Raw genomic sequence first — 21387 nt, 5'->3', positions numbered from 1 at the left:
TATGTATTTAAAAGATAGATTAACTCTTATGGATGCATTGCATGTGGGCCAAGGATACTTTTCTCCCAGAAATACCTGTAGCTGTGCAATTTCAGTTTCCAGGAGAAACTCACAGAGGTTGCCTTTTGCTCTAGGCTAGAAGGAGCTGAGGAAGGGAGAAATCTTAATTTAGCAGAGGTTTAACAACTAACATGCTCTGCAAAGCTTTTAGTATGTTTTGGTGGAAAATCTGGCATAACTGGAGTTATACAAAAACCAGGAGTTTTTCCCTTCTGGTCTCACCTGTCCCTCTCCAAGAGAGGGACAGAAATTCTGTGTTTGTGTGGGAGGGTGGAATTCCTAACCCCAACCACCAGACTCTTCTATAGTCTCCTGATGCTCTAAGCCAGGAAACTGCAACCCTGCACAAAACATAATGCTGAAGAGCGCAGGCATTTTGGTTCCTCCATCTATCTGTGTTTCTAAATGTGTTCTTTCAGTCATCTGTTACCAGCTTTTATCTGCCTGGACCATGATCATCATGCACAGCTGTTCCATGGGTATACAGAATATAGTTTAAAATTAGTTGGTATTGTTTAAATCCAAATGCAAGTACTGAGGTCCGCCAGGCTGTGCTGCCCGAAGGGATGCTGTGAGGATGAGCCAGCGGTGGGAGGTGGTGATGTACAAGTCTGTCTGGGAGGGCAAAGGCTTTTTGGGGGTGAGGAGTGGGTGGGAGCTGGCTGAGCACGTGGCATCAAGCTTGCTTGTGTGGAAACTCAACATCTCACAAACTTCTCAGCCTTTCATCTGCAATATGAATCTAAGCCTGCATGTGGGGGTGGGTGTGTGGCTATCTACATTGGTATGTGTTGATCACAGGTTTGCAAATGTCCTTGGTTGGGTTTGAATTTGAGTGTTGCTCATAATCCAGTTGTACAGCCTCATGCCCTTGGCAAGCTGCAGCACCTGCCCTAACAAATCCATAAATACTTGGCTGCTGAGCTCTGTCCTCAAGCGACTGCAGTTGTTGATGTGCACTTTGTAAAAACTCATTTAAAAGAGGCATGTTCTAAGCAGATGAATGAGTTGAATGGATACCCTTAAGAAAAAATGCCGTTCTACCTACACACTTTACTACAACTGTGACATAATTTGGAACAACTCTGCCCTCCTGAAATTTCTATCACATGATTACAGTGTTGCCAGCTCCTGTGATTTGCACGCTTAATAGGAGACCTTGAAGGAGGTCATTTAGTCCATTCCTCTACCTCAAGTCAAGAGTGACTATGCCAAAGCATCACCCCTGAAAGATGTGATAGCGAGAGTTGGTTTTCTGCCCTTCATCGTTTCAAAGAGAATGACCGTTAGGACCTATTAGTTGCTGGAAGGGATTCTTCATTGGTAGTGGTGAGCAATGGTGGTAGGTGCTATTGGTGAACCACCTATGTAGTTCAAAGCTTGCCTTTTTCGTAGTGGAGAGTGGGAAGGGTGTTGCACTGAAAATTAAAAAAAAAAATCAAAATAGCTGTTTATATGGAACATTACAGAATTATTTTTTTTTATTATGATTTTGCTTTTTCTGTTGAATCTATCTTGATTTTAAGGAAGGGAAGGAATGAGCTGGTTTGGAAAGCTGTGTTGGATGCTTGGATTGCTGATGCTACCAATGTGCCTGTAATGAGACCACTTTCTCTCCTGCAGTAACCTCACCTTCGGCTTTCTCCCAGCCCAAAGACAAACTAGTTTTACAGTGTTTTAGCATCGAGAAAGCAAATAGCTAGGTTGGTGTTATGCCTGCTATGGCAGAGGCAGCCCTCCTCCAAGCTTGTGTGTTTTGATGTTGAACTCTCTTAAAACCTACTTATAAGTGTTCTGTAACATATAGGACTTTGCAAAACCTAGTTTTTACATAGATATTTAAGTATCACCCAAGTCCTTTGCATGGGAATGGTGTATGGGAAAATAGGATGTCATCAAGCAGAGATGTCCCATCAGCCAGTCTGTGACATTACTGACCTGTGTCTGTAATGCAGAGCGTGCAAAATAAACTTCCTGTTAGCAGCCCATTTTTCTTTGCACTACTGTTAGGCCTGGGAAGAGGGACAGCAAGTGCTGGGTGGCTGAGAATAGGCTGCTATATAAAGATAGTGAGCATCGCTAGGGGACTAGTATCTATACTGTTCTGGATTAATTCAATATTATTTGTAAATTCACACATTGTGGTAGCTCCACAGTCATGGTTTCTAAAAAGACTGGGAGTGTAAGCTAAAGAGCCTGCAGATATTTTCAGCACTTGAACTTTCACTGGTGTTTTCTTATGGCCACATGGATAACTCCCATTGGTGCTAATGGGAATTGCTTTCACGCACAAAGTGAGGAATAGACCAGGAGATCACTGACTTGTCTTTGACAGACACTGCTCTTGAGAGACGCTGTGCCTATATCTGTGACAAGCAAGAGTCACAACTGGCACTGTTTACTATGAATGATGTTGATGTGTGCCTCATGGAAAAATACCCACTTGGGTTTGCAGTAGCAAGAGACTCTTATTAGTCAAAGAAGCTTTCTTAGTCTTAGACTTTTTAAAAGTGTGAAAGTTCATCCTCGTGCATTTATCTTGCAGGAAAAAATCTGAATTCAAGCTCTTGCTGATCAATGGTTGCATTAATTATGAGCAAAAGGTTCAATTCTGCCAGCCTTGTTCACTTTGAATGCTGCTTTAGCCTGGGAGGAATTGACTGGCATTATGCAGGTTGGACAAATTCACCTACAGCCTGAACTTCTGTAAAAGTCTCCAGGGAAGGTCAAGTGTCTGTTATTCTCAATAATAAATGAGATTTGAGTAAAATGATCCAGGAAATCAGCTTCAGCTCTCTTGAGTAACAGTTGTGTGGCCTCTGATGGGGGGCTGGGAAGAACTGATAGAGTTGGAGGAGAGATGAATCTCTCTGAGCTTCAGGTCTTGGAATTCTAACGTTGTGGAGCTGGCTCCAGGGAAATACGAGTGCTAATGACTATGTATTTAGAAGAATGTCTTGGGGCTGTGAGTTTGAAATACACTTGTTTATAGTATTGACATATCTCAAGAAAATTCTTGCAGGTGAAAGAGCCACAACAGTAAGAGGAGAGTATGGTATTTGTGTCATAGGCAAAATACTTTGTCACAACTCAGGGTAATGTCTTAACTTCAACCTGTCTTTCTGCCAAATGGCTGTTTGGAAGCATTAACAATTGCACTTTCCCCTTCAATTTTGGAAGTAGCCTATTTTGGCTTAACAGTCAGAGAGAAAATATAATAAAATAATAATGTATTTTATTCCTCTAGAAAGGCTATCCTCTAGGCTGTTATCTTGCGAAAATTTGAGCACTTGTTCAACACAAAGCATGGAAATTGGTCTTGAAGCAACTGGGATACTTGTATGCTTTGAACTGATTAGGGGATTTTCAGCAAGTACCATTACTCGTTCTGTACTAGCATCTGTCCGGCAAAGTGGTTTCACCTACATCACTGATCTGGAGGATTCAGCACAGTTGTTGAAGGATAAATGCTTCAAGCTTTGAAAATCAGTGCTGGAGTTTAGGTTTAAACCCTTTTTTATTATTATTTAGTAAGGTGCTCCCTTCTATAGGACATTTTTTGTCCCAAAGAAAAACACTCCTCTCTGATAATCACTTGGCTGTCCTCGAAGCCAAATACCATATAGACACTTGGATGGAATTTCATCTCAGTGGTTTTCTACAGCCTAGATCCGATCTTGTGTTTCCAGGCATGTAGTGATCTAGTAGCATGCGAGAGCAGATTTCTGGAAAAACTTCTCAACAGATCACAGTGTCCTCCACCAAACCTCTCTAAGCTGAGGAGGAACTGTGATGTTGAGGATTACTTCCTAATCCTCAATGTGATGCCGACATGGGTACAAGATAAAACCTGGTGTTGTTTTTGTTTTGTTTGTCAGGAGTTGGAGGTGAGACAAGGAACAGCTCATTTTGCTTGGGCTGCCAGACAATCCTTGCAGGAGGATAATTTTTGTGTGTTGTTTATTTATGTTGGATTCAAACCAGTGATAGTGGGGACCTGGAGATACTCTGGAATTACTCAACACAGTAAAAGCAGGAGCTGCTGGCGTTATGGCTCCATGTGGTATCTTGTATTGTGTGTTGGCCAGACAATACCAGAAGGGCATTGGTAAACCAGCAAATGAGTTTTAAATGGCATTTAAAATTGGGGCACTTGCGGAAAATGATTTGCAAGAAGCTAATAAACTGACAGAGTATGTAATGTAACAGACTGTTTTGTGTGAATGCAGAGCTATAAACACCTACACAGGAACATTTAACAGAGACAAGGTATAACTAGACCTAACCAGATGAAAGGAAGCAAAGATCATTTAAGCCAAACACTATGTCATTTCCCCCAGTTTAAGCACTGGAGTATTTTATAGGGTTGGTGCTTGGCTTCAGAAAGGCAGAGTAAAGCACCCTGTGGGTGTATATCCTGTGAAATTCATAAGTGATGACAAGATTGGGAGGCAAGGTTTTTATTATTTGTGTATGACTCAAAAAGCAATAAAATAAGTGGAGAAGCCTGTATACATTATCGATAGCATGACAGTTAACTTTGCCTTGCAGAGGTGCAGAGTTATGTGCTACCTAACCAGCAGGCTTACTGTACCAGGGAATGCTTTAATTAAAAGTGAGGAAAATGTATTGTAACTTAGGTTTTCTTTAGGATTTTATTGCACTTGCAGAACTACCAGGATTAATAAGCTCTTTCTGTGTTAGAGTTGGTAGATATGAAATTTACAGCAGAGGTACTGTAAATAATAAAACATTGTAATAGCTTTAGTGAGGTAAGTAAGGAATGAAAATTAATGTGTTTGTTTTCTTCTACATTTTAATGCTTGCAGCTATCAATAGGGGTGAATCTGAAGCTCAAACAGCAATCGACTTCTCAATGTTTGGCATTTTTCAGCATCCTGAGCAGTTACTTAATCACAATGTTATAGAAGGTAAACCAGGAGAATGTTTTCAACCAGCTAAAGTGATAGCAATCATGAAGGATTAAAACATGCTGTGCATACAGAGCTACTGGGAAAAAATACAGAAATCGGTAGCGGTTAAGAACAGGTAAAATTAAGGGACAGTGTTTGTAGGGAAGAGTGCCTAAATGCTCATATTGTTGGGTAGATTTGCTGTCTGTTCTAGTCCGTCCCTTGAGTTTTGCAGTAAGTGAATCCATATGGCTACATAACTGCGTGTTTCTATAATCTGCATACTTCTTGCTATTGCTGAGGCATTTGCATTTATTTGTCAGTATCAAATAGGAAGCTGGAAAACTGCTAAGCAAAGGTCAAGAGGATTAGTCAGGGAACAAGACCCATCTGAACCAAGGGCTTGTGAGTGGGCAGAGCTAGAAATTGAAGAGCCACAGGAGACTCATGGCTTTCCAAGAGTGTGATGAGGTTATCACAGCTGGAGGTCCATTAGGTTTATAGCATTTTGGAGCTCTAGGCTAGGGGCAAAAGTATACTGTGGAGACAGTATCTCCTGTGTACACTGTTCAGGGAAAAACACAGGTTTAAATAACTATATTGATGTCCTGTAAAGTGTTGTGGAATGGTGTTTTGTTGTTTTGGTTTTTACAAGGAAAAAATCTCTCAGAGTTTCTCTTTTCAGTAGACTGGATGGGGTCACTGAAACACACTTTGGGCAATGCCTCACAAAATTACGTGTGTTTTATGTGACTCTTTCTATGGTAAAATCTTACAGAGATTAAACTAATGAACTAATCTAGTTTTAGGCACATGCTGTTAGATGAGGTGTTTTACTAACTTTTAACTGCAAATTAAAGGTCTGCTAGAAGGGCAATTAAAGTCAACAGAAAGTTTTATATCGCACCCAACCAGGGATGACCCACATTGTGTTGTACTTAGCAGTACAAACAGCCTCAGAAGGCAAACAGCAAGGGAGGTAAGCAGTCTTTGTTGAAGCAGCTGAGCTATTGGACATCAAGTAATTTCTTATTTATTACTATGGCTTTAAAGTGCAGCATATCTTTTCATGGATATATGTGCACATATGTGTGCAGCTGTCAAAAGCAAACACTGTCTTTGAATAAAACCTGAACTGAAATGCCGCAGGTGTTCAGTCTGGGTTGGATACTCCATTTGTTATGAGCTTAATTGCAATATCTGTTCATAGAACACATCTGAACCCTTGAAGTAAAATAGAATTTGCAGTATCTTGGGTTTGGGAGATTAACATTTTTTGCTATCCAAGTTTTAAAGGGAAGAGGTGAGGTTTTCCTTCTAATAGTTGTGGCAGTTTGTGTAGTAGTGCTGTTGTAGGGAACAAACAAGTGGTCTTGCTCTTGAGAAAATCTACTGTTAATCTCACTATGAGAGAGATTTACACACATATAGATAACAGTAGTTTCTGATGTGGTTTTTTTGTTCTTATTTTGGTTACAATAGTCACATATATTTCCCAAACAAGTTTTCAGTATTTTATTGTAAAAATCCAATTTACATTGGTCACTGTGTTCTTGTTTACTGTATTTCTGCATTCAGATTCCACTTCTTCCACCAAATTGGGAAATTGCTCCAGTACTTCATGGTGGGTGAGGTGGACTTCGTGCAATGTTCCCAAAACCCTAAAGTTTTCCTGGAAAGCCATTGAACTCAGCTTATCTGACTTGATGGGTTTGTATCTGGCTTTGCTCTGTGACTTGGAAATTTATCTTGCAAGAGTTTCTAGTATGTGCAGTCCCGACTGCTGTCTCAGCCCCTCATCCTTCCTAAAGCCCTCTACTCCCAGTCTTCTGTCTCCAACATTAAGCAAAAGGTTTAAATGCAGTTTGGTTTATACCTATTCTATTATTCTACTTAAATATACAAAACTTGTACCAAGCCACATGAAGGTCCAATAGCTCATGAAAACCAGTTTTTAATGCTAAGCTGTCTTAAGCTCAGCCACTCACCCAAGCATGACAGGGAGCTGATGGGTGTCCTGTTTCTCAACAGTTAAGTGCCTCCACTGACCAGTTCGCAGATTGATTTTGATGCTAACCCTTGACTTACAAAACTCTCAAACTGGGCTACATTTTCTCTTTGGCAGTTTCTAAAATCAGATACCTTTGCAACTAGCCATGAAAAAAGCAGGTATAAAACAAGATGGGTTGTAGCTCAGCCAAACTACTTGCTAATGTGAAAGTACAAATAAGACAATGAGGTGTTTGATTAAAAGTGCTGTTTGTGTGGGAGCAACCCTACATCCCACATCTGTGACTTATTTCAAAGTAGATTTTAATACCTTTAGCTTGTGGTATTTAAAATAGATGTGCACATTCATATGCAATAGTCACCTTAATCCACACTGTGCTTTTCCATAGCTGTTCTGGGCATGCAGCATAGAGCACTGCTGTGCCTTTGTGTGGTAGGGCTTGAGATGACTGATGTGGGGCAGCCCCTGAGCGAGAACAGCAGCCATCAGGTTAGGCTTGGGTTGAGATCATCTTGAATGAATGTTCTATGAGATTAAAAATAACCAGCTAATAAGGGTGCTTTGTAATTAGCCAGTGTACGTATTTCATTTACCCTCCTCAGCTTTAGCCTTTTCAAAGAGGAACAGAATTTCTACTGAATATAGCTAGGACAATTTTTACATAGAAGAAAAGTGGTCCTTTTGAAATAAAGGTTTGTGTCATCATTGAGCATTATCTAGACTTCTAAAAATGTATATATGAGAGAAACTGAATATAAATGCAAGTATCTAATCACCATGCTAATTTACTTTTAACTAATTCAACTTCCCATAAGTCACATACACACACGAATGGCAATTTTCATTCACTTCTGTGCCAATATTTAAAAGCAGAACATTACAGTGCAATCTCATTACTACAGCTTTATTGATTTATAAAATTGCACTTTATTACACTAATCCATATATTAGAATAAAATCGTGTGTCGTTACAGCTAAGGTCTTCTCACCAAGGAGGTACATAGTTTGCTTTTTCATCCATAGTTCACCATTTAAATTAGTGGATGTCATGCTGTTGGACTCCATGAACACAAGATTAATGGCAAACTCATTAGTTCATGAAGTTTAATCTTCTTCATGGGTGTCCCACCTCTTGAGAAATGAGAGGGATTTGGCTGCAGGTGTCTGGTGAGGTAACAGCAATCACTCAAAGAGAGGGATCCAGAAGGCGAGCTGCTGCTATTGCAAACCCAAGAACATTTATTTCTTATGTTTTATTTGATGACAGAATGCTCTTTTTTTCCTTAGAAGCAAGCAAATAAATGCTCTGAAGGACACATGGGGAGGTTGTAGCTGCATTAACAGCTGTCATGCTGCAGTAGCACCATCGGTGGTACTTTCCCAGGTCATGGAGGTGCTGCTGAATCTGAATACTTGGCATTGGTCCTTAGGTCCTTTTTAAGTGGCTTTCTTGGGGAATGTGGCAGCGTTTTTTACCTTCTTCTAGTCATCAGGTAACTATTGGTATCTTTAAACTGATATTGCAGTCAAAAGCAAACTGCCTCATGCTGAATTGGCTATACGTAGTCATGGCATAATGTTTGGTGACACAGGCAAGCCTGCAAAGCCCCAGTGCAGCAGCAAGTTATTTTTGTCCCTTTTAATCTTTTAGGGCCTGATGCTGATCTGTAGGGTTTTCTAAATTCCATTGATTTCTCTAGAATTAGGCTCCTGAAAACCTTTGATAGCCTGGGTCTGGTTGATCTTGTGCTATAAAATGGAAACAAACTCTCTTTCTCTGCCTCAAAACATTGTGAGGATAAGTGTTGAAGATTATCAGTGTTCTTACTCAGTGGCAGTTAAGGCCACAGAAATACCCAAAATAGATTTAAAAGGGACAAAAATAGCTTGGTGCCTGGAGGGTATACAAGCTCTGAGCTGTTGCTGTGTGGCTTGGCTGAATCATTTCCCCGGGGAGACTCCAGGCAGTCAGTGCTTCTTTGAGAGAAATGGCCAGGGAGATGTGGTGCCTCAGAAAGGGTGAGGGTGGCTTTCACATGCACTGACAGTTGACCTTCCATTACTTGTCTATGTGGCTGGCACAGTCCTTTGAGCAAGAGGAGATCCTCACAAGATGCTACTGGGGCGGACCCAGCTTTGGGACCTTAGTGTGGCTGGAAAGGTTGGTAGGAGGAGATAGTGAGCTCTTTGTACAAATCCCTTCCTCCTCCCCCTGCAGAAGGAAGATTACTTTAGACCACAGCCACAGAATGCATTCCTCTGAAATGTGTCTGTAGAAAGACAGGTTTGCCTTGGTCAGCTGTTTTCTGGGTTTAATCAGTCATTCTTGCTGACCATCATGACAGAAAGTTGCTTTTAGAGCTGCAGTTATCTGTGTGGCCAGGAAGAGTCAATCAGCATCTGTTCCTGTGCATGCATCATTAACAGAGTTGTGAATTAATTTCTCATGACAGACCACATTCTCCTTTGGACTGAATTTCTACTCAGCTGCCGACACAGTCTGAATGCTTGTCACGTCCTTGTGGTTTATAGGTATCAAGTCACTGGCTAGTGAAGTGACAGACATTGAAAATCCCAGAATAATCTTCCCAATTTTGGAGTTTCAGGAGAAAATTGCATTTATACATTTAGCATGTTTTGGTTTGTGATAGACCACACCTCTCTGAAACCTTCCTATTTTCATGCAGTTCTAACTATAAATTACCTATTACTATAGGTAAGTGGGATCACACATGTGTATAGTATATAGTATAGCAGCGTCCAAATACAGTTCCTTTTACTGCTGTTGGAAATAAACCAGTAGCCTTAGTCTGGATAACTCTGGAAGTCAATGAGATGTAGTTCTGTGTGCAATGTTTTCTTAAGGACAGGTTACACTTTATTTTTCGTTCGTGTAGATAAGGCTGCTTCTAATACTGTGCTGCAGATAAGCTCTGACTTAAGCTTGGCTGCTAATCAGGTTCCCTCTTCTGGAGACAGACCAGGTTGTCTCTGTCTTTTCCCTTCTCTGCTCACTGTTAGCAGATCTGTGAGGTTTGTCCTGCCTTGCAGTTATCTGGCACCATAGGTGACAGATGCAGGAGAGCCAAAGCAGGCTCTGCAAATTATCCTGTGACATAAGGGAAGAAGGTGACCTCTAAACACTGTAGGAGGAAGAGGACTGATTTTCTCCTGTGTTTCTTCCTCGGTAGAGGAAGATTTCTTTCGTTGTAGGTGATAGGAGCAGACTCTTCTTGCTGAATGAAAATCTGAGTCTGGCTGAATGAAGGCTCAAGGACTGAAATACCAGTTTTTGTGAGCAATTACAAGAAAAGCATCCTTACTTCTAAGCCACCTGCAAACAGCCCCTTGGCAAAGCCCCACAACAGCTTGGCAATGCAGCTTCATGAGTCAGTAGTATCTCTGCACACTTCACATTAAAACCTTATTTACTACTCTTCTGTTCCCTGTTAGTAATCATCAGTGTCTTGAGTTTGTATAAAATATGCATGTAGCAACTATATCAATACTTTGAATGTGCAGCTCACACATTTGTTGTCAAATGGAGGTGGTCATTGAGAGATAAGAATCAAATCACTTGGTTTTGATCTGCTATATTTTGGTGGCTCATTAGATTATCACTGCCAGCCAGTGGAACTGGTTAAGGAGTTTGTAGAAATCATTGGTTTGCAACTGGGAGAAGTAGGTGTTTTACACTGGAGAGGTCAACTTCTAAAGGACTTGCTAGGGGCTATTTTGGTGTACGGTAACGGAATTACTGCTCAAGAACTGTTATAGCTTTAACAAGAAAGTAATTGAAGTGACTACAACCTCTTTGAAGTCTTAGTTTTAGATTACAATAAGCAAGATTTTGATTAATTTAGCAGCAGGGCATCAGTGGCTATTAACAGCTTAACATGAGACCCTCGTAGATTGATAAGTAGCTGCACAGCCCCTGAATCACATATTAACAATCTGTCCAGACTATATAATTGAGGCTCATGTTGGGTAATTGTCAGTGTGGTTGATAGGCAACACAACAGCAGCAGTTGTTTGTCTTTTAAATTGGCACTTAAATTATTCAGAATACTAGTTGATAGTCATCAGTACATCTGAGCCACAGCTCAGTTTTTGTAGGCATGGATGACAAGATTTAATTTAGTTAACTTAAGTACAACACTGGGCTCTGCTTGGGCAAATTTATCTGTGTCCAAAAGCAGTTTCTCAAGTTTGGTCTTCAGCTCATGATGAAACCTCTCTTCTGTGGCCCAAGCGTTAGCGCTGCATCAATAAACTGGGATGCAGCTAGCTTGGATGTAATAACCAAACCAACACCTGGTACTGAGCCACCCATCTTATTATATATTGTATTACTTCCTCAGACCATGAGAAGGTAAAACCTGCAATGCTAACCAGTAGCTTTGGGGGTTTTATTTATTTCTTAAGTCTGCTGTGGTTGCAGCATATTTAAGCAATTCCTCTGTCAATTTACTGTCTGTAGCTAGTTTTATATGGTGGGGGGCATTCTAGCCAAATAAGAGTGAAATTTTATGAACCATTAAATGTGCAGAAGGAGTTGGTAACCACTCGGTTTCTCCTCCAGTTCCTTCTTACAGCATTAGCAATTCAGAGCTAGTCACACAGTGGGACATAGCTCAAATTAATTAGCTAAATTGCTACCTAATGGCAATAAGATTTGATGCCACTTAATATTTCAGTGCAAACGTGGCAGGCAGGTTAACGTATTGAAATATGATTGGCTTGCCTTTTCTAGTGGAGTATCTTAACTCTTGTATAGGCCATCTACAGCACTCACTGTGCTCAATTAATTCTGCCATTAGCAGCGGTCTGACCTGCTGTTAGCTCTGATAAAATGAGCAGTCATCCCCATAGCCGTCTCTTTTAGTGATGACAATCCCACAGTAAGGATGCTGAAATGCAGTTTAAAGGGAGGACACACACACACGCTATGCTCTGTACGTAATTAAGTCACATTAATGATAGGAGACTTAATTACAATTTGGAGTTTATCAGCAGCCTGCAATGGTGTTGGGCTGTGCACACACATATTGTGCAGTAGTTGAGCACTCGTTTCAGGCTATGGAAGGGCTCCTGGTGAAAGAAGATGCTGATCATTTGTAGTGTCCTGAGCCTGGGAAAAGTCATTGAGTTTTGTTCATGCCCCTTTTGGTTTTCTTTTCTTTCACCCTTTCTTTCTGCCTGCCCTCTCCCCCCACCCTCCTTGTGAAGCAACCCTTCTGGCTTTGTTGTAAGTGTGGTTTGTAATCATTGTACACATCCCAGATGGTTCATGAAAACTCTTTGAAATGCCATCTGCCAGGCGTGTGTCCAGCCGGCAGCCTGTCATTCTGCTACAAGAAAAACGGAGGCGGGTTTTCCCTTCCCCCTGCCTTTCTGAATCACATTCAGTAACACTTGCTCAGATGTGAAGCAGGATAACAGCCCGAGCATCTGCAAGCAATCTTTGCTCTAGACAGCAACATGGGAAGTTGTTGGGTTTTTCGCCTTTGCCCAGATAAGATATCCTAACCAGTGTAGGTTTTATTTTCCCCTCTATTTGCTGTCTGGTTTTGTTGCTGAGGACCCACGCGAGGTGACAAATGTTATCTCTGTGATGTAATGTTTTTCTTTTATGCGGCGACTTGGCGTTTCTAATGCATTCAGCCTGTGGTGCAGGCAATCGCGCTGATAGCGAGCACATCTGCGATTTTTCGACTTGAACATATTCAGGAAATTAAGAACACTGAAATGAAACAAATAGATCCATTAAAATGGCTCAGAGGAATTATGGCAGAGATATAATTGTCATGTCAAATAGGCAGCCAGCGCTAGTAAACTGCTGACTGCAATTTCATCGCTATAAAAAATCAGAAGGAAAAAAAATTATTAATAAATATTCTCTGGGGAGCGATAAAGACAAGAAGGATTTTAAAAGATAAAGTAAAATGAGTCCTGAAGTCCCGTGATCTTTGTGTCTCCTGAATGTGTGTTGTCAGTTACTGGGAAAAAGTATGTCCTGATCTTTGTCATTTGGCTTGTGTGCAGCATGGCTCGGGGTGATATGCCACTGGTGCATTCATTGGATGAGGAACACTACAGAGACTCATTCTCACTTCCATTGTGCTCCAGGAACGGGAAAGCTACAGCACATCATTGCATATACTTATCGCTGAGGCTTTTTATTCTTTTGCCTTCCCTCTCATGTGGGTCTGGTTTAGGGGAACCTTTCAGTGGTTACAGCCACGATGCTCCAGTGAGTGTCCTCACTGCTTGGACAGTGCTGGTGCTCAGGGAGGAGATGCTGTGACCCTTCATCCCACCTTCTGGGTGCATGCACACTCCTTGCCTGGCAGGGAGGGATCTGTGTGGGCATTGCCTGCCTGGCTTTGCTACCTGCCTTTAGATGAAAACACAGGAACTTGGGAAGAGAAGGACGTGCAGTGCAGTTCCAGTCTTTCCTTGATTTAGACCTGTGAAATACATCCATCCTCTGTTACAAACCACTCAGTAAAAATCGCTGCAATCTTACTGTAAAGATTCAAGAATACAAACAGAGAAATCAAATCTTTTCAAGTAGTAATGGTTAATTCTGCTAGTAGAGTGAAAATACCCATGACCATTTCCATCTCTTTTTTTGCCTTTGCTCCTCCTGTCTTTGCCCATTCATCCAACTCCAAGAGAAGGAATGGTAGAAAAAGCACAGGAGCTTATAGACCATAGAAGGCTGATGGTAAATAATTTAAGAGTGAATTTCTATTTTGAATCAAGGAATGGAGGATGTTAGAGAAAGTGGATGTCTGTCAAGGAAATTAATCTAGTGATAGTCTTTCAAGGGTGTCACGCTGTCATGACTGACCTCTTGAACAGTCTCTCAGATGAATAGGGCATAAGCAGACTTTCCGCTTCCCTGGCACTTGAGGAAAACATTTGCCAGATGCAGGCATGGTAAATTTATGCTCTTTCAACTTCTGAAAGCTGGAATCTTCCCAATTAGTTTCCAGAAGCTCAACTTCTTCATACTTTCTTCAGTCCTTTTATAGAGGGTTCCATAAATTATATGCACTGATAAGGCACAGCCCAGGGGCTGGAGGAGTCCCACAGAAGTGAGAAATCATGCTTCCTTAAATGTTAAGCATGGTTTTTACATCTCTAAAGTTATTCCCAAGCCAGCAGATTGGTTGCAGCCACAGCACTTGGACACTTCCAACTCTCTAACACTGCTGTTTCTTCCAAAGTTCAGTTTCTTGTACCATCTGTAAATCTGTCATTTATGTTTATTCTTGGATGCACAGAATCCAGCCATCTCCTGTCCCCAGGGTCATGGAAAATAAAGGCTATTGAACAGATATTGATCCTTATCAATTAAGCTATGCTCAGTGACCTAAAATGCAGTGGCCCAAGCCACCTTAGCAAAAAGTCATGAAATGACTCATCTTACACCATGCTTCTGAGGGCTGTAAACTTGTGAGAAGGGAGAAGAGTTTCAGAGCTGGCGAAGTAGAAGTGATCAGAGCCCTGCTCTCCATGGGTGCTGTTGAAATGGTCGAGTGCTAGAGAAAGATGCAGTGTGAATTATTGCTCAAAAGAAAAGGTATTTCTTGAACTGAAGTGAATTTAGAGGTGAACTTCTGTGAGAAGAGTTTGCAGGTTGTCTCCTTAGCAAGCATGTGTGAATGGCGCATCAAAACTCTCAGGGTACATAAATAGAGATAAAATATTAAGAAGAAATAAGGGAGGAAAGATCTTATTTCTTCTTAATATTTTAAGAATATTTTGTGAGATAAAGTGATACCAGAAATAATGGACACTAGAAAGAAGTTTCTTTCTCTGAAAATACAGTCTGCAATTTTAGTGAAGCTCAAGTATGAGAACTGTGCTAATAACAGGAAGGTAATTGCTGGCATATTCCCAGATAACCAACCTCTTCCAGCTGTGCTCCTGCATGTGAAATGAGAGATTTCTTTGCCAGGCAGTCTTTCTGGGAATGTAAAAAACGTTGGATTTGGGGGAAACAACTGGTATCGACAACTCAAGATCTGCCTTGTTTTTTTCTCAGAGCTGTGTTTTACAGACACAGTTGTATCTTTATGATCATTTTTGACTGTCCCTTTTAACTCTTGAGAGGAAAGCAACTATACTAAGGTGCTAATTTTATCTTTCAGGCACAACCCGCCCTCCAAGAGAAGGAGAAGTGCCTGGTGTGGACTATAACTTTCTGACTGTGGAGGAGTTTCTGGAGTTGGAGCGAAGTGGGACCCTTCTGGAAGTAGGAACTTATGAAGGTATGGAACCACAGGCAGTGAAAAAGCACTTCAAATAACTGTGGTAGCACACCAGACATGCATCACCCTCCCTTGAGTTAACCAGCTGAAGTGAGGACCTCACTTTCCTACCTAGTGCTCTACTTCCCTTGTCTCTGTGTAACCTGAGAGGGAATCCCAGTATTGCTGTGCTTTTGCCTTTTCCTTCCAAGTTGGCTACCTCAAAAGACTAACATCAGTAGGGCAAGGATATCTTATATGATATCCAGTAACAAAATCCTGAGGAAACACAGAGAGGCAGTGAGGGAAGATGCATCTGTTCTTTGTATGCACTATGGCTCATCTCCTGTTCACTTGTTCTGCCCTCCTGCTGGCTCTTTCCCTTCATTCCCTAAGTACACATCCTTCATCACCCAGTTGTCTCTCACTATGCAGCTACATGATGCACTGCTTTTGGCCTTTTTTGTCTTCTTTTTTCTTGGATAATTGCTTCTAACTTCAGTCATTGTGTTGATTCTCTTTACAGCACAGCTTTACAAACAACAGCACTGAGACAGCCAGGGGGCACTGAAATGTCACTAGGGTGAGAGCAGGGAAAAAGAGAGCTTTGACTTCCAGAGAAATGCAAGGCAAATTGCCCAGATTTGTGTAACTAAATCTGCAATCTGTATCCTCTTTACATTGAAAACTCCTTTTGTTTTCTGTTTGAGTTTTTTTGTTTGCTTTTTGTTGCATTTTTATTTTATTTATCATTTTATTTTTTATATTATTTTATTCCCTGAAGAGCCTTCAAATGTACCTTTTGAGAAGACAATGAAATGTTACAGGTTTGAAAGTCCTTCCAGTGTACTCCAGCTCATTCATGTCATATTTTCATTTGCAAGAAGTTCATTGGGTCTTTCTGTAATTATTAGAAGTTGAAAGAAACTTATTCTTGCAGCCATTAATAAGAAACATTAAATACATTTCAAAATATGAACTACACACAAATAGCCAATGGTCTTTGAAAAGTAGTTATCAAATATGAACAAAAAAGCTTGTGACATGTGGGTTTGGTTTTCTAGCTCTAAAAATGTCTCCAAACACTATTTGTTTAAAAACTCCCGTGTTAGGGTCACCTGTAAACCTTGCACTTATTCACAATTGCAGTGTGAAACCTGGTTTGCATGAGGATGCTAAATGTATAACTTGGTTTCACTCCTCCACCTCTTCCAGCTGATTAGCAGCATCAGCACCAATGTTAACGTTCCAGCAGCAGCACTTCTCCAAAATGAGCTTTTTCCTCTCTGTGTTTCTAATTATAACACTAAATTAGTTTCCTTTGTCACGGTGCTCGAAATAGATCAGCAAAAAGGGCCTTGCCATTGCTTCCTGATCCTGATCTTACTTGTTCTGGTGACCTTTCCACTTGGAAAGACAAAATGGGTAACTGTCTGTAAGCTGGCTCCTGGGACATCCTGGGAATTGGTTTTCAGGAAGTGCTGTACCCATCTGGGATAGTTATAACATGGTTGTTTCATTGCTTATGTGATTACATGCAGCAGCAGCTAAACTGCTTAGATTTCATGTGTTGCTGCTCTTGTGAGTTGCTGAAGATGAGGTTGATTTCTCAGAAGTCTGATGCGTATTTCATTTCTGTGGGTGATAGAAGTGTCTGAACTTTAAGGGAATAATTTGTCAGAAGTGCTGAGAAGCGTCTTTCCTTTCTTGACATTGGTGACGCTGGTGCACAGTGGTTCTGGAGAGCTGGCCCATGGAAGGAAAAATCAATAAGAATAAAGCAAATAATGATGATGCATGTGTACACATATGCATCGAGACACATTGCTATTTGATTGTAATGTGAAATAAATAAAGTTCATTTTTCACTTAGAGCTTCAAAAGATTATTTTGCTGCCTTCTGAGATTTCTTTAATGGCTTTGTTGTACTTTTTTGGAAATCTTATTTTACAACTGTATTGATCAAGACTGTGTTGCTCTTGGTTAGCTCTTGGGAGATGGTGTGATTCAGACTCAATGCAGCAATTTTGTCTATAAAGACCACAAAGTAAGTTAGACTTCTAATAACCAAATCTTAAGTTCATTGCCCAACTTTATAGTCTTAGATTCTTTTAATTATAATTTGGTTTATGCTGCATTTTGCTGCCTTCTTTTTTGGTTTTGTTTTTTTGTTTTAGATTTTCGGTGCACCACCATAGTTGATTGTAGTTTTGACCCTGCCAGTGATGAACCAGAGGGATGGAACCTCCAAAAAAGGAAATAATCTTCTTTATCTCTCTTGAAGAACAATGAAATAATAGCTTTAATGCATGGCTTTTATTATTAATAATGCTACCTATTGTTCTGAGTAGGAATCAATTGCAGAGACAGGGTTGCTTTTGATTATAACATAATTCATAGACTCATGGAATGGTTTGGGTTGATTTATGTTTAGAGTAGGCAATTTAGAGTTGAAGGAATAGGAATGCTATGAAATAGCATGGAGATGATGAATGGGAAAGTTCTCGTGTGCCCAGCAGCCACAAGCTCACGTGGCTCAAGCAGGCTGGAGGTTTGGAGTCAGGATGTTCCCCAGGTCTATTCTGGCCCTTAACTTGTCTGCATGTGGTGGTGCAGGAGACGGAGGTATGTCCTGGGTTTGTGTGCTCTGTTTCAGCAGCTGGAGAGGAAGTCTGACCCAAATGATCAAGGTAAAGTTTTGGCTCTACTGGATGTCATTTGTTTGCCTCTTGAAGGCATAAAGCCACCTGGATACTGGCACTGTCACTGGGGAAAACCTTGTGGGAGAAGACATAGCACAAGCATCTGTTTAGTAGCAGTTACTGAAGAGAGCTTCTGGGGAGAAAGATTAGAAAACAGGAAACCATCAGAAGGGTAGTAATACACAGGACAGATGCTGATATGGATGCTATTGATTTGGAAAGAAAAAGATCAGGCAGAAGAGAACAGTTGGAAACATAAAAGAGTAGGAGAGTGTATCAGGTTTTGAAAGAATAACCTGGGTTTTCAAAATTCTCTAATTGCAAAGAGAGAAATTGCAAGCTGAATAGGACAAAAAAGGTGTTGCCTACCTGCTGGGCTGCACAATGTCAGTATTATTTGTTCTGGTGCACAGCAAATTGGTTCCTCTGGGCAGTTTTTGATTAATATCCCGGTGAATGTAGCCATGGCAATTGCTTTTCTGGTCATCTGTGTGTTCAGCACCAAAAATGCTCCAGAAATTGTCATCGGATAGCACAGGACATTTGAAATCCTTAATTCCCGAGGTTTTCAGTTCCAGTTGGTGACTTTAAACATAACACCTAGAAATTTCCTGGGTTTTTCCCTAATGAAAACTTTGTGTTGATGACATGAATCCAGGAGCTGGAGCTGAAATCCTGGAAGACCAGCCCAAAGCTGTGATGCTGCCCCAGTGTTGGTGCTTTTGGCACCACATGTGTGGTGGTAAAGCTTCACCCAAGATGCTCAAGCCAGTTAGTAATTACCATTGACAATTAGGAAGAGAAGAATCTTTTTAGACTGTATGTTGTTTAGACCTTTGGTGGGTAGGAAATCATGATAATTGTAATCTCAGGCATTTATTGACTGCTCCGTCAGGGCATAAAATACTGATGGATACATGGAAGTAATTGTGTAGATTACTAATTATTTAGCAATTACTCCTACATTTGGGTTGTGAACTCTCACAGGCACCCCAAGGAAGAGCAGAACCACAACTTCTAGATTTTATTCCCATTTCTTCCCCATCTGCTCAGTGTCTCTGGACAGATCAGGTAACTGCTCTTATACTGCATGTTACTTGCCTAGAGAATATTAAAACAACACTTATTCCTCTCTTCATTAATATTTCATCAGGTATCTGGTGCCTGCAGTTATCTGCTATTACAAATAGGAGGGAGAGAGTGGAAGTGATGGTATTTCAGAGGGTTGTGCTGAATGCAGACGTGGAGATGGGTGCTGTGCAGAGACACATAGGGACATTAGTGTCATGTCTGAATTTTGAATGGGGGGGTAGCTGTGTCACTGGGGTCTGGCAAGGCTATATTAATGAATGCCTGCCCAGCACTTAGTGATCCTCAGAAGAAAAAGTGCTGCACTTTATAACATGTGAAGGGTTATTACATTATGGAGTATTATTGTCAAGGCATCATCTTTCATTCTCAGGACAAGTGTTATGTGATTGCCAAGAGAAGTAATAAGTAATCTGCATTAGTCTCATGACTAAGATGTAATGGGGTGACCTGCTAACATTTTTAAAGTGTATAAAACTAGCTACTGTAGACAGGGTCTTTGATTGTGGGACTTAATGAGTATAATAAATTATCTTAAGAGTGCAGTTAGAATTTCAGCTGAAGTAGAGAGGTGTATTCAGCAACATGGTTCAAATTAAGATGCCTTTAGCCTAATTTCTGATGTGCTAGCTCTCTTTGGGTTTCTCTGCAGCAGCCCTGCTCCCCCAGCTGCTTTAGCAAAATGGCTATTTTTTCTTTGCTGGTCTTCTGGTGTCTTTGCAGCCTGTGGGTCTCACCAACTTGGTACAACCTTGATATGAAATCTGTGTCTGTGACATGCAAAACATGATAGGAAGATGGGGTGAGAAAGGGTAGCAGATGCTGGGGATGTCTGTGCAGCAGAACAACATGTTACGCTTAATGAGATAAGATCCGCTTATTATTGTCTCCACACGCAGATTGACTCAATAAATCATAGCGGCTCCTTTAGTACCATTGCCATGTATCATGTCGAATATCCACTTATTAAAATCTGTGCACTGCAGGAAGATTCCTGTTCTATCTTTGGCTTTTATACTTTGCTTTTTTGTTGTTGTTGTCATGGTTTTTTAAGCCACCAGTAAGAAAAGACACTTTCTTGAGCATGCGCACAATGATCAGTGTTAAGCATGAGGGTTGTTATACTAAGGTGTCATCTGATGACAGTGCTGCATTCTACAAACTGCTAAAGTGGTAACTGAGTAACTGTCTTTCTCTAACAGCAAATATTCAAATATCTGATATGGTTTTAGAGTGCTTTACAATTTCTGATGGCATTCCTGATCAGCTTCTCTCTATACACTTTCATGGTGTGATCTCTGTCTGAAATTGTTCATTAGCAGTCCTGCTTCTCATTGTTTTGGCTGCATTTAAAACCAAAAACGTTGGGGAAAAGGTTGTTCCCAAACACCTCTGTCAAAAAAAATCTATAGCAAACTAGTTGTTTTTCTCCTAAGTTATTTTTCAGGGGGCATTAAGGGATTATTTATTCTCTTACCACAGTCTGATGAAGTGCTGAAGGCTGTTCATACTAGTCCCTTGATAGGTGGCAGCCAGGGACATTTCGGCATTGTTTCTTAGTACTGGATGTTCTCAGGACTCTCTAGAAGTGGCTACTCCTCACTGGTGTTACCCATCTCTGATGCAGCTGTGCATCCTTTCTGTACCAGGAGGCATCTGGCCTCTTCGAGCTGTAGCATTTCCCTGCTGCTGCAGAGCTCGCTGCTTTCTGGAAAGGCAAGGTGTTAGTGTGACACATCCTCGAGGTGGAAGTATATATATCAATATTTTAAGTATCTGCAGGAAGAAGAGTTGTATATTGCAATGGCTTAACGTGGTATTGATTCCAGCAGCCTTATGCTAGGTAGGGTGTTTTCCAGCTGCTTGTGCCCTCTGCATAAACCTGAAGGAACCTTCCACTTCTCTGTATAAATCATGCACAAGCACATGCTTATTTATGTTCTCTAATATTTTTTATCTATTTGCAAGTGGATATAAATATTACTGTAATACAGCTGGGCTTCCTGTATATACCTGTATATACCCTGAGCTTCCATAGCCATCTTGTGCCTCATAGAATCGTAGAATGGTTTGGGTTGAAAGGACCTTAAGATCATCTAGTTTGAAACCTCCCTGCCATGTTACCAAGGTCTTACTGCTTCTCTATGTCTTTGCTTTGTTTTAGAGATTTTTCCATGCATTAAATATACTTAGATGCAGCTGTACATGAGCATTAACAGTAGCATGTAGCAATACCTGGTGATATCTTAACAGAGTAAAAATCAGGATAAGTGAGACTGATTTGATCTATAGGTGCTGGCAATTGCCTATAAGGACAGTAATCAGAGTGTATGCTAAATTTCAGACAGAAA

The 21387-nt window shown here is 40.8% G+C and overlaps 1 protein-coding gene across 1 annotated transcript in view; it reads left to right on the top strand.

Annotated features, from left to right (window-relative positions):
- MAGI1 (membrane associated guanylate kinase, WW and PDZ domain containing 1) overlaps positions 1-21387 on the top strand; it is a 339145-nt gene that overhangs the window by 235209 nt on the left and 82549 nt on the right. Inside the window, 1 exon segment of the mRNA XM_031049169.2 lies at positions 15147-15266. Within this exon segment, the coding sequence (XP_030905029.1) occupies positions 15147-15266 (120 nt within the window).

This window comes from Melopsittacus undulatus, chromosome 9 (assembly GCF_012275295.1).
Source record: "Melopsittacus undulatus isolate bMelUnd1 chromosome 9, bMelUnd1.mat.Z, whole genome shotgun sequence".
NCBI classification, from domain to species: domain Eukaryota; kingdom Metazoa; phylum Chordata; class Aves; order Psittaciformes; family Psittaculidae; genus Melopsittacus; species Melopsittacus undulatus.
Note: the sequence above shows the minus strand (reverse complement) of the source record. Positions and strands in the feature narration are given on the sequence as shown.